This window comes from Carcharodon carcharias, chromosome 25, assembly GCF_017639515.1.
Source record: "Carcharodon carcharias isolate sCarCar2 chromosome 25, sCarCar2.pri, whole genome shotgun sequence".
Classification (NCBI taxonomy): Eukaryota; Metazoa; Chordata; class Chondrichthyes; order Lamniformes; family Lamnidae; genus Carcharodon; species Carcharodon carcharias.
The window spans coordinates 19,795,325-19,808,886 of record NC_054491.1 but is presented as its reverse complement, the minus strand read 5'-3'; the positions used below and the strand labels follow the sequence as shown (position 1 = coordinate 19,808,886).

Sequence of the window (13,562 nt, the reverse complement as noted above, 5' to 3'; positions counted from 1 at the left end):
TCAACTATATCTGTCAGATGATTGGCCCTGAGATCTCCCCTGTGTGGGTGGACACCCCATGCCAGCGGCTCTGAAGCTCACAGATGCCCTCCGCTTCCAAGCCTCTGGCTCCTTCCAGGGCTCGGTGGGTGATCTTTGCGGTGTCTCCCAATCAGCTGTCCACACATGTGTCAAGCAGGTTACAGATGCTCTGTTCAGACGGGTATCTACCTTCATTCACTTCTGCTGCGACCAGGCAAGTCAGCCCAAAACAACTTGAGGCACCCCTTGCACCATCTCATTTCCATCAATATGACATGTGTTGGAGTTCTGAGTATGTGTTGTGCGGCCTCCCCTGCAGGTTGCCCCCAGACTACTCAAATGCCACAAACACCAACATATGCTGCAGGGAGAACCATTCTTTTCCTCAACCACTAAGGCTGATGTAAGCATGGTCAGTACCCATTTGCCCACCCAGCATGCACCAGATGCCCTATGCAGTAATGACAGCAAGGCATGGTGGGGGGGCTCAAAATCTAAGGCTGCCTTCTGGGTCAAATGGCCAAGACAGACATGGTACTCACCCATCCAGAGCGCAGCAAATCATTGAATCTTTTCCTGCACTGGGTTCCAGTGCACCGCACATCATCATGGGCGCTTACAGCAACTCCCACCTCCTCCCAAGCTTGGCTGGTGACATGAGGGGCCCTCCTCCTCCCATCCTCAGGATACAGAATGTGTTGACGGATAGCCACCTCTTGGAGGAGGACAGCATGTATCTGAAAATCGGGGGGGGCACAGTGGCCTCCCGCTGGCCTCTCCTGCAGCCTGCCCCCCTCCTCTTCCTCCTCTGCACTCAATCCGGCATATCCTTCTCTATGAGTGGCCATGGTGCACTGCCTCAAGCAGGCTGCTTGGCCACTCTTTATATAGACTACTGGTTCCCCATTATTTAACAAGGTGTAACTTTTTTCAAGGAGTTTTACAGTGAGGCTAATAGCTGAAAAGGGCAAGTTTTCATCAGTTCAGTGATATCTAATTGATTGTAGACTAGACCTACTCCAATAGTGCACCCTCTGGGGAGGCATGAAAGCCCTGACATCAGCTCCTGGATTTTTGCATTTAACTGCACATGTGCAGACTCCGGAAGTTGCTGTGTGCTGTCAGAGAAATAATGAAAGTGAGCACAAAATCCGGACCATTATTATTAAGATTTTTTCCATTCAAAGAAATATTACCTCAGCCACAAACCTCTGCTTGTTTGTCTGTAAACAACATATCTCAAAAACTAATGGACAGATTTCACTGAAACTTGGTACACAGATAAGGTATGGCCCACAGAAGAACATAGCTTTGGCAAAGATGCAGATCTGAATCCAGATCCTGCAATTTTTTGTTGGGAGATAGATGAATTTATTATTTTAGTTTAGAATGTTGTGGATTGTTTTAATTCGAATATTGTTGACTGTTTGAGAATGCTATGGATTGTCTCAGTTGCTGTGGTAAAATTTTTCATAGCTGTCAAAATGTGAGTACAGTTTTCAAAGCAGATTGTTGGATGTGCATTGTCCTGAAGCCTCCTCAGTGAGCTGGAAGCTCTTAATAAAAAGATTTCCTTTTTCAGCTTTGTAGTTACAGGGCATCAACCAGGCAGGGAAAAGCCTCAAGAATGAGCTGCATAATTGCAATAATGTTGAGTGAACACAGTGTGGCAGAGGTATGCACATTACTGAGTGCCCTCTTGTTAAAATATGGATTGCACCGCCACAAGTGACTTTTGAAGCCAAATGAATCATTACAATGAAGTGGAAACTATGTAAATATTTGGTGAACATGATCAAAAGGTGAAAGGAAATGGAATGAAAGTTAGAGTAGTTGGTTTTGATATGGGGCTTACACTTTGGTGTGCCAAATAGCCAACTTCCTTGCATTGACATTTCTAGCACTTGATAAGTTGTTGCTTGCTGAAGTATAATGCGTTATAAGGTGGCCACACCCCTCCTGCAAAGTGAGCACTGAAAAGTCCAAGTACAAAGCACCGTGGTTCTGTGATTCTGTGAAAGACTAGTCTACTGCCAATGACAGAACACTAACCTCAGGTTAGTGTTACTGAGGGGCTGCTCTTAACAATATTTGCTTAACAGAAACGTCTGGGTAAAAAGGAACTACTTGCTTATAGTACTGGAACAGTTCAACATGAGAAAGCTTAAAGTATTAAAAAGTAATGTTTCAGCGTTTGTAGGTTAGAATGTGACTTGCTTCTGTTTAGAAATCGAGGTTTTTTGGTTAGCTCTCAATCTTGCTGTTTAAAACAGTGTAGCTTTTGTTTGGATACAAAACCAAGGTAAATACTTCTGCATGCTATTTTTGTATGTTAGCTTTTTTTGGCTTGTTGGAAAATAGCAAACTGAGGTCGCAGTGTCACATACATGCTTATTTTAGAGAAGTTATGAGAAATTGCTGTCCATTTGTTATTGAATGTAGCTTTACAGTGCGAAAACTTGGTTTTTTTAACATCATGAGGAGATTTTAACTTCTGCCCACTGGGGAAATGGGGCAGTAGGGGAATTGAAGTGGAGGTTGTGCCCTCACTACCCCACTTCTGATTTCCCCCATCAATTTATTCTGGAGGCTTCTGCTGGACAGCTCAGGTGCCTGCTTGCTACAGGTGGGAGAATCACTGCCCTATGCAAATTGAACTCCTATGATCTATGTAGATCCCAATGCCATTTTAATCGGCTATTGGGTGGAGTCTGCACCATTAGTGATCCAATCAGTAGAAGGTGCAGCAGGTGAGACCTGAAAGCAAAATGCTAAAATGATCTTTAATGGTCCAAGAAAAGCAAGATATTTGCCGGGGCTACAGGAGAATAATGTAACTGCTGCTGTCTTGGACTCGCCTCCCACCAAAAATGTGACCCCATCTGGATCTAGCATTGGTCAAAAATTAATTTTTACTGAAAGTATTTTCAAATAATGAGTGGATATAGAAAGATTAGGTTACCTAAAGAACAGGAGCAGAGGGAAAGTAACTAAAGAGAGCACAACTCTGTTGAATCCATGAGTCTTGTGTGTGGTGAGGTTGTTGATCCAAATATGTTTGGCGTATTTTGGCTGATTGTTGACTAATATTTATTGTAAAATTGAGATACTGAGTGTACCAAGTGTGACAATTTTTAATTTATCCAGTACAAGGTACCAGGAGAAATAGGAAAAGTCGTCTGCTTATACCCAGAACATATCTCTACTAATCTCTACCATGTCTATTTTACCTAAATACATCACATTCATTCGTGTATGCATTTTGGCCTCCGGTCTGGACCCATGCCCACCATTTCTATCTGCCATTATTTTTTCCTCTTGCTCTTTTGTGTCCTCTCTTTCATGTAACCCAGTCATGCCACCTCCCCTGTTGGGCATTTTTTACCCTATTCCTACCTTATCCCTACTTTTCTATTTTCCTACTCCCCAACCACTGTTCCAGGTTTCAATCCTTTTGAATAAACCCAAAGGTCCCCTCTGTGTTTCTCATGGCATTCTGCAGAGTGCCCAAATGAGCAACTTGTCCTTACAAGCAACAACCCACACACACTGCCCTGCTTCTCCCCTGTTGACGATCATCCCTCTGAGCCCGCTCACTGGGGTCTAACCTTGCCAAATTTCTTCCCATTCTGATCACCCTACTCATCATTACTCCTTTCACAAGAATATAACAAGGGTAAGTGTTCCCTAGTGAAATATAGCTCAGGCAGTATTGTAATTGTTTGTATTCTCCTTATCAAAAATTCAAGACAGACTCATTTTAATCAGTAATTCAGTTATAGAATATAAACTGATCTTTTGACATGTATTTTGATCTACTTTTAATGTTTATGGCAACCAGAACTGCACATAGTTGAATAACCTGTATTTGCTGTTTCCTCCATTGACATACTAATATCCACCTAATGTGTGGGGACTTGTATCTTATTTTATAACAAGTACACTAACATTCTGTGTCTTCACAAAATCTATTTCTGAACTTTTTTTTAAGTTTTGAGGCACCTGCTTCCAAATAGGATGGAGGAACCAATATATTACAGCAGGAAAAAGGGACTGGAGTGTTTAGCACCACTGTTCATGACTGTGGAGGAAACCCCTGCACCCATTCTTGTGAAAGTGAAAGGGGAAATTCCTAAATGGTTAACAGGAAATCTGCTGAGAAATGGGCCTGGAAAATTTGAGTTTGGAAATGACAAGTAAGTGTACCCTTCTGTAGATATTTATTGCACAAAAATCTGCAGACTTGTCCAGTTAGCAACAGCAGTCCTTTTGATAGAGAAATATATTGGTTGAAATTATGCTGTGCAATATTGGCAACAAACACAGATTATGCCGGCATGAGGGAACCTTGTGAGGTGCCCCCATTAGTTAGACTTTTTCCCTCAACTTTCACTTTAAAATTATTTGTGCCACAACTTTCAGGAAATACAACCTGTTAATGGGGTGTTGAGGGTAACGGGGCATCTTGGATCTAAGTGAACAAGGGGACAAGAGTTTATCTCCTTAAGCAACACCAATTTGCATTTATATAGCGCCTTTAATATGGTAGTGAGATTTAAGGAAATAAAATGAATTACATTCAAATTGAATGTAGAAGAAGATACAAAGAGGAGAAAGGAAGAGTAAAAAGAAGCAGAAAGGAAAATAAGACTTTTAAAGAATAATCTCTAAGCACTGTTTACTCCTGAAAAAAAAGGCTTAACAGTTTCAGTTGTTCCCGTTGTAGGCCGGAAAGGTTGACTGGCATTACAGAGACGTAAACCTTGTCGTTAAAAGGGTCCTTCACACCATTTGCAGATTTCCATCAAAACATTGGGTAGAACTTCATGTTCCCGCTGCCAGCAGGTTTGTAGACGGGGGTGCTGTAAACTTCTTTTGATGGCCTTCCTACTGGGATCTCACCTGCCGTGACATCTCTCAATTTTACGGTATGATGGGTAAGACCTAGGCCGCCCTCCCCACCCCTTGCCCTCACTCAATTGAGATCTTAAGTGGTCAGTTAATGACCACTTAAGGGCCATTTCCCACCAACACAACCTCAATTTTCAGGCTGGCGGGAGGAGTTCAGTGGGTAAGCCTGAAAAGTGGTCCTGCTCAAGCCTCGGGTGGGGAAAGGGCAACTCTATCAATGGCCTCCTTTTAACATCAGGTGCCCTTCCCCCCCCATCCACTGCCAAAAAGGTCAGGCCGATGAGGGTGTTTCCTCTCCCCACGACCTCTCCACCAATATCCCTACATCCCCTCTGCCCTTAGCCCCTCTCTGGGTCTCACCTGCCCTCTCCGCCCTCAGACTTCCAAAACTTACCTGGTCCTGGACTCCTTAGGCACGGACTCTGGGGACTGCTTGCAGTCCCAGCCCTAGCCACTGCAGCCTCTGGGATGAGGAACTTCAGTTATGAAGATAGACTGGAGAAGTTAGGACTGTTTTCCTTAGAGCAAAGAAGCCTGAGAGGAGATTTGATAGAGGTATTCAAAATCATGAGTCTGGACCAGAGTGGATAGGGCAAAAATGTTCCCATCCATGAAAGAATCACAAATGAAGGCACAGATTTAAAGTAATTGACAAAATTGAAAGCAAAAGCAGTACAAGAAAAAGCTTTTGCATGCAGCGAATGGTTGAGGTCTGGAATGCATTGCCTGAGAGTGTGGTGGAGGCAGGTTCAACTGAAGCATTCAAAGGGGAATTAGACTGTTATTTGAAAAGGAAGAATGTGCAGAGTTGTGGGGAGAATGTGGGGAAATGGCACTAAGTGAATTGTTCATTCAGAGAGCTGGTGCTGACACAATGGGCTGAATGGCCTCCTTCTGCGCTTTAACAATTCTGTGAATCTGTGACACAGAAAGGTAACCTCAATTCCAAGCACTCGCTATTGATCAGGTATCAAGTAGAATTCACTGTTATCTCTAACACTGGAATCTACATCAAAAGTTCCTTGGTGCAATATGTGCAAAATCATTATTTTCGGTAGTAAGGCTGCAATATTGATGCCAGCTTAACATCAGTGAGTCAAGCTTGGTACTTAATACATGCACTTCACCATTACCAGATGCACTTCTTGATAACAAATTCCACATCTGCTTTGAACAGAACAGCTGGTTTACCCTTTCTATGTGACATGAAGGGAAAATCACAAGAGCAACATCCCAATGTTTTGTTGTTTAAAGTATCTTAAAAATTTCTTACCTTCAAGATTACCCACTCATCATCTGAAGTTATTCCCAGTAAAAAGTGTGCAGGATGCCCCATTAAAAAATGAACATAGGAGATAGGAGTAGTAGGCTATTCGATCCCTTGAGCCTGTGCCACCATTCAATTAGATCATGGCTAATTTATTGATACAGTAAAATGTACAATCGGCATATAAAAAATCACTCAACCATGCTCCTATAACTATATATGTTATAACATTAAATCTATTATATATATGTATATATGTGTGTGTATTTTATGTGTTTATATATATATGTACACAAAATCCTAGAACCCTCTCCCTAACAGCACTGTGGGTGTACCTACACCACATGGACTGCAGCGGTTCAAGAAGGCAGCTCACTGCCAACTTCTCAAGGGCAATTAGGGATGGGCAATAAGTGCTGGCCCAGCCAGTAAAGCCCACATCCCATGAATGAATAAAGAAAATAAATATATATATATGTACACACACAGACAATAATTGGGCAAACTACATAACATAAAACTATAATCTCTAATAAACTTCTGGTCTTTCCTCTCTTTAGATACAACCATTGGTTTGATGGTATGGCATTGATGCATCAGTTTAAAATTGAAGATGGTAATGTGACCTATATGAGCAGGTTTCTACGCAGTGAAACATATCGGACCAACAGTGCAAACAACCGTATCATGGTATCTGAATTTGGAACAATAGCGATGCCTGATCCTTGCAAAAACATTTTTGAACGATTCATTAGCAAATTTGAAGTACTAAGTAAGTGTCAAATGTGTTCATAAATGTAATTTTGCTTCATGTGAAGATCAAAGCTGTTGTTCTAATTAAGAGAAATGTTTTGTTTTAGAATCCACTGATAATGGCAGTGTGAACTTTGCACGGTACAAAGGAGACTACTATGCAACCACAGAAACTAATTTCATCCATAAAGTGAATCCTAATACCCTGGACACAGAAGAAAAGGTAAGCTTTACTTTATTGCTTCACTAGAATAAACACCATTTTGTGAAGATTAGTTTAATGCTCTGCTTGAAGTAAAAGTTGACATTCAAAGTGTTGGTACTTTTAACTTGTATGTCAGGTTGCTTTTAGGATTATCAGTACGTTTATGTTGAGTGCAGAAATTTAGGAAACAGTATAATTTAGGAAAAGGGTGTGAACTCCTGCGGATAAAAGTGCTGAAGGTGCCAGCTTAATACAGGCATTGGGCTTCTTGAATAAGCAACCCAGGGACCAAATGCTTTGGAACTGTAGTGCTAAATTCAGCTGAAGATTCTAGCCCTGGCAATTTATTAGTTTTAAACCCTTCTGGCTTTTCCACCACATTATCGCATTTATGTCAAAGTTTTGAACTTGGAAGGTAATTCTCAACTTTGGAGTGGTCCAGTTGGCAGTAGTGGGTTTTGCCCATTATACGCTTGACATATTTTACTTTCCTTTGAAGTCAGTTTGCAGAAGATGAAGATTACTCCCTGTGCTGTTGTACACTTTTATTAGGGGGGTGGGGGTGTGGGGTGCATGCTATTCATGTTTTCCCTTGTGGATACTTTGGGAAGCAATCATTTAGAATACTTCACCCTCAATTTCAAGCCAATTTGCATCCCCTAATTTTCTTACCTCCTCTCTATCAGTCCTCTCGCTACGATAAACCTTGAAGAATTTTTACGATTATATTCTGCTTCAGCTATGCTGTTTCTCGTGTCCTTTCTTAGCCTCTCTGAGTACTCTTTTAACCCCTACTTCTGCATTTACTTTACTTTCTTCCCAATGAACCCTTTCAGACTATTATTTGTAAAAGTAACTTTTCCTCTTCATTTCACCTTTAATTTGTTTTTTAAAATAATCTCACAATTGTTTAGTCTGAATTTGCTAATCTTTGGCATGTATTTCCTCTTCATGCCCTACATTATTTCAAGGCATTCCTTTTATCTTCTATTGTAATGCTGGCAAAGATCTTTCTGTAATCCAGCATCAGCAGAGAAGAAAAGAGTTGATGTTTCGAGTCCTCATGACCCTTCCACAGAACTGAGCGAATATAAGCAGAGGGGTGAAATATAAGCTGGTTGAAGGTAGGGGGGGAGAGAAGTTGGGGGGGGGGTGTGGTGGTGTGGTTGTAGGGACAAGCAAGCAGTTATAGGAACAGATAATCAAAAGATGTCACAGACGAAAGAACAAAATAACACAGAGGTGTTGAAGGTGGTGATATTATCTAAACGAATGTGCTAATTAAGAATGGATGGTAGGGCACTCAAGGTACAGCTCTAGTGGGGGTGGGGTGGAAAGACTAGCAGGGCATAAAAGATTTAAAAATTATGGAAATAGGTGGGAAAAGAGAAATCTATATAAATTATTGGAAAAAACAAAAGGAAGGGGGAAGAAACAGAAAGGGGGTGGGGATGGAGGAGGGAGCTCAAGACCTAAAGTTGTTGAATTCAATATTCAGTCTGGAAGGCTGTAAAGCGCCTAGTCGGAAGATGAGGTGCTGTTCCTTCAGTTTGCGTTGGGCTTCACTGGAACAATGCAGCAAGCCAAGGACATACATGTGGGCAAGAGAGCAGGGTGGAGTGTTAAAATGGCAAGCGACAGGGAGGTTTGGGTCATTCTTGCGGACAGACAACAGGTGTTCTGCAAAGCGGTCGCCCAGTTTACGTTTGGTCTCTCCAATGTAGAGGAGACCACATTGGGAGCAATGAATGCAGTAGACTAAGTTGGGGGAAATGCAAGTGAAATGCTGCTTCACTTGAAAGGAGTGTTTGGGTCCTTGGACGGTGAGGAGAGAGGAAGTGAAGGGGCAGGTTTTACATCTTTTGCGTGGGCATGGGGAGGTGCCATAGGTGGGGGTTGAGGAATAGGGGGTGATGGAGGAATGGACCGGGGTGTCCGGAGGGAATGATCCCTACAGAATGCCGCCCGGGGGGGGTGAAGGGAAGATGTGTTTGGTGGTGGCATCATGCTGGAGTTGGCGGAAATGGCGGAGGATGCCTTTGAATGCGGAGGCTGGTGGGGTGATAAGTGAGGACAAGGGGGAACCAATCATGTTTCTGGGAGGGAGGAGAAGGCGTGAGGGCGGATACGCGGGAGATGGGCCGGACACGGTTGAGGGCCCTGTCAACGACCGTGGGTGGAAAACCTCGGTTAAGGAAGAAGGAGGACATGTCAGAGGCACTGTTTTTGAAGGTAGCATCATCAGAACAGATGCGACGGAGTCGAAGGAACTGAGAGAATGGGATGGAGTCCTTACAGGAAGCGGGGCGTGAGGAGCTGTAGTCGAGGTAGCTGTGGGAATCGGTAGGCTTATAATGGATATTGGTGGACAGTCTATCACCAGAGGTTGAGACAGAGAGGTCAAGGAAGGGAGGGGAAGTGTCAGAGATGGACCATGTGAAAATGATGGAGGGGTGGAGATTGGAAGCAAAATTAATAAATTTTTCCAAGTCCCGACGAGAGCACAAAGCAGCACCGAAGTAATCATCGATGTACCGGAGAAAGAGCTGTGGAAGGGGGCCGGAGTAGGACTGGAACAAGGAATGTTCCACATACCCCATAAAGAGACAGGCATAGCTGGGGCCCATGCGGGTACCCATAGCCACACCTTTTATTTGGAGGAAGTGAGAGGAGTTGAAGGAGAAATTGTTCAGTGTGAGAACAAGTTCAGCCAGATGGAGGAGAGTATTGGTGGATGGGGATTATTGGGGCCTCTGTTCGAGGAAGAAGCTAAGGGCCCTCAGACCATCCTGGAGGGGAATGGAGGTGTAGAGGGATTGGATGTCCATGGTGAAGAGGAAGCGGTTGGGGCCAAGGAACTGGAAATTGTTAATGTGATGTAAGGTGTCAGAGGAATCACGGATGTAGGTGGGAAGGGACTGGACAAGGGAAGAGAGAAGGGAGTCAAGATAACGAGAAATGAGTTCCGTGGGGCAGGAGCAGGCTGACACGATCGGTCTACTGGGACAGTTCTGTTTGTGGATTTTGGGTAGGAGGTAGAAGCGGGCCGTCCGAGGTTGGGCGACTATCAGGTTGGAAGCTGTGGGAGGAAGATCTCCAGATGATGCTACCTTCAAAAACAGTTCCTCTGACATGTCCTCCTTCTTCCTTAACCGAGGTTTTCCACCCACGGTCGTTGACAGGGCCCTCAACCGTGTCCAGCCCGTCTCCCGCGCATCCGCCCTCACACCTTCTCTTCCCTCCCAGAAACATGATAGGGTCCCCCTTGTCCTCACTTATCACCCCACCAGCCTCCGCATTCAAAGGATCATCCTCCGCCATTTCCGCCAACTCCAGCATGATGCCACCACCAAACACATCTTCCCTTCACCCCACCTGGGCGGCATTCCGTAGGGATTGTTCCCTCCGGAACACCCTGGTCCATTCCTCCATCACCCCCTTCTCCTCAACCCCCACCTATGGCACATCCCCATGCCCACGCAAAAGATGTAACACCTGCCCCTTCACTTCCTCTCTCCTCATCGTCCAAGGGCCCAAACACTGCTTTCAAGTGAAGCAGCATTTCACTTGCATTTCCCCCAACTTAGTCTACTGCATTCGTTGCTCCCAATGCGGTCTCCTCTACATTGGAGAGATCAAACGTAAACTGGGCGGCCACTTTGCAGAACACCTGTGGTCTATCCGCAAGAATGACCCAAACCTCCCTGTTGCTTGCCATTTTAACACTCTACCCTGCTCTCTTGCCCACATGTCTGTCCTTGGCTTGCTGCATTGTTCCAGTGAAGCCCAACGCAAACTGGAGGAACAGCACCTCATCTTCCGACTAGGCACTTTACCGCCTTCCGGACTGAATATTGAATTCAACAACTTTAGGTCTTGAGCTCCCTCCTCCATCCCCACCCCCTTTCTGTTTCTTCCCCCTTCCTTTTGTTTTTTCCAATAATTTATATAGATTTCTCTTTTCCCACCTATTTCCATAATTTTTAAATCTTTTATGCCCCGCTAGTCTTTCCACCCCACCCCCACTAGAGCTGTACCTTGAGTGCCCTCCCATCCATTCTTAATTAGCACATTCATTTAGATAATATCACCACCTTCAACACCTCTGTGTTATTTTGTTCTTTCGTCTGTGACATCTTTTGATTATCTGCTCCTATCACTGCTTGCTTGTCCCTACAACCACACCACCCCCCGAACTTCTCTCCCCCCATCCCCAACCCCCCCACCTTAAACCAACTTATATTTCACCCCTCTGCTTATATTCGCTTCGTTCTGTGGAAGGGTCATGAGGACTTGAAACATCAACTCTTTTCTTCTCCGCCGATGCTGCCAGACCTGCTGAGATTTTCCAGATATTTCTGTTTTTGTTTTGGATTTCCAGCATCCGCAGTTTTTTGTTTTTATTTTTGTAATCCATTTGATTTAATTTATCCCTCATCTCTTTGAATTTACTTAGCGATCCTCCAACCATCTGTGTTTGCTCTTTGATTTTATCAGCTAATTTGTCCTCGAAGCAGAGGAATAATGTAGAAGTGTTAAAAGTTTGAAAAACACTTACAGTGGCACTCAAATGCCCATGAATGTGTGGGTAGGTGTGTCAATGAATATTCATCATATAAGTTTTGTTGGACGAATATTTTCAGCACATTCCTTCAAAGAAGTAACAAGCTTTCCTGTTGCAACTTGAGGTAGAAAGTGTAATCTGCTGTATATAGAGGAGCACTGTATTCTATGTTCTATTTAATTAATTTAAAAAAGTGTCTAATGCTCTTCAGTCAGCTCCATCATTAACATTGTAGATCCATTCACAACTAGATGACAAGGATCCAAAGTTTTTGACAGTTTTAAAGGTAATTTTTATCTGTTTGATTTATGATTTTGTTGCTAGGTAGATTGGACCAAATTTATTGCAGTGAATGGAGCAACAGCCCATCCACATTATGATCCTGATGGGACAACCTACAATATGGGCAATTCATATGGAAAAAATGGTAAATTTGCCCTGTAGCAATGTATGCCAATATTACATCTCCACAAAAATTGGACAGGAGTTTCCTCGGAGCTGCTCCCACTCCAACCACGTAACCTTGTTGGAAACTCATTTACGTGTGAGTGGGAGTACTGTGCACTATTTACCAGTAAGACCCTCCCTGGGTATTGGTATCATAATGGGATCTGCACTTATGATCCATGATTCTCCTTCTCAGGGCAGCACACACAGACTTAATATAGTTCTATCATTTAAGCACTTATGCATGTGTGGGACATTATATTCGTCACCTGCTTGCAGGCTGCCTCTGCATAGGTCCTGTGCAGCCAACCACAAGTCAAATGTAAGACTGTGGGGACATGCAAAGACTGCCTGTTTTTAGCAATTCCTCCCAGCTAATCTTTTAAAATCAAGTCTCAGCATTCTTAAATTTTGCTTGCAATTGACTATACTATACATCCACTTGGGAAACTCAATAGCACTAGTGCAATATAAAAGCACGTTTTACTTTTTAGTTATGTCTCATTAACTGCTAGAAGAAATGGGCTATTGCTTCTGCAGTTATTTCTATAGGTTAAGCTAAGTTCTGTTGAAGTATTACACAAGTATTACATTGCCTAGCAATTTGACTCATCTATTTCTGCACAGTTGTCTTCACAATGCACCATTCAGAACATGCACACTGCATCATGTGGTCATTTTCTAGTGCATTTTGCTTAATTCGACAATTTACTGTGGAACCGCAAGCATTAACACCACAGACAACAGATAATCTTTTCCTACGAATTTTTAAGTTAGTGTTGTTCGTTCTCAAAATATCCAAGATGCTAACTTTAAACTGCTTAAATGTTCTCTTGTAACTTTTTTTTTAGCACTTAAATATTCTCTTGTAACTTTTTAAACAGTGGAAAGCTGTGTTATTTCCATGTTAATTTCACTGATATTAGTTAATATCACAACCATAGAAATGACATGGTATATCACCCTGTAACTCAGTTCAGTATTACTATTCCATGTAAGGCATTTCCTATTGTGATAATATTGTGTGTGCTTCAGTTCTATTCTGAATGATGCACTTAATGACTGAACTATAGAGGGAAATCTATATAATTTTCTGTTTTGCAATGTGTTAACTACATTGTTTACTGGTAATATAAGACAAGCTATGTTTGACAATCTTATAGATACCCTATCAGAGAATAGATAATAGATTGCAGTTTGCACTCATTAGAAAGTTAGGGCTTTTCTTCTATCGGAGCAAAGAGGTGAGTGGTTTGAGGACTTTAAGTTTATGGAGTGCCATGATAACTTAAATTGTTTGCATTGATTGCTGATACAATAATGAGTGTGCAGAGGTTAAAGATAGCGGTACAAAGAACTACAAGTGAGGCAAGTAAATATCATTTTAAATAGAG

General features: G+C 42.8%; 1 protein-coding gene across 3 annotated transcripts in view; it reads left to right on the top strand.

Annotated features, from left to right (window-relative positions):
* bco2a (beta-carotene oxygenase 2a) overlaps positions 1-13,562 on the top strand; it is a 78,398-nt gene that overhangs the window by 46,723 nt on the left and 18,113 nt on the right. For 2 of the 3 annotated variants that reach the window (XM_041174445.1, XM_041174446.1), the window contains 4 exons: positions 4,013-4,217; positions 6,760-6,971; positions 7,060-7,175; positions 12,046-12,148. In XM_041174445.1, coding sequence (XP_041030379.1) covers positions 4,013-4,217; positions 6,760-6,971; positions 7,060-7,175; positions 12,046-12,148 — 636 coding nt within the window. Of the gene's footprint in view, positions 1-1,996; positions 2,079-4,012; positions 4,218-6,759; positions 6,972-7,059; positions 7,176-12,045; positions 12,149-13,562 lie in introns of those variants that run through there. The other variant, XM_041174447.1, reaches the window with a different exon arrangement.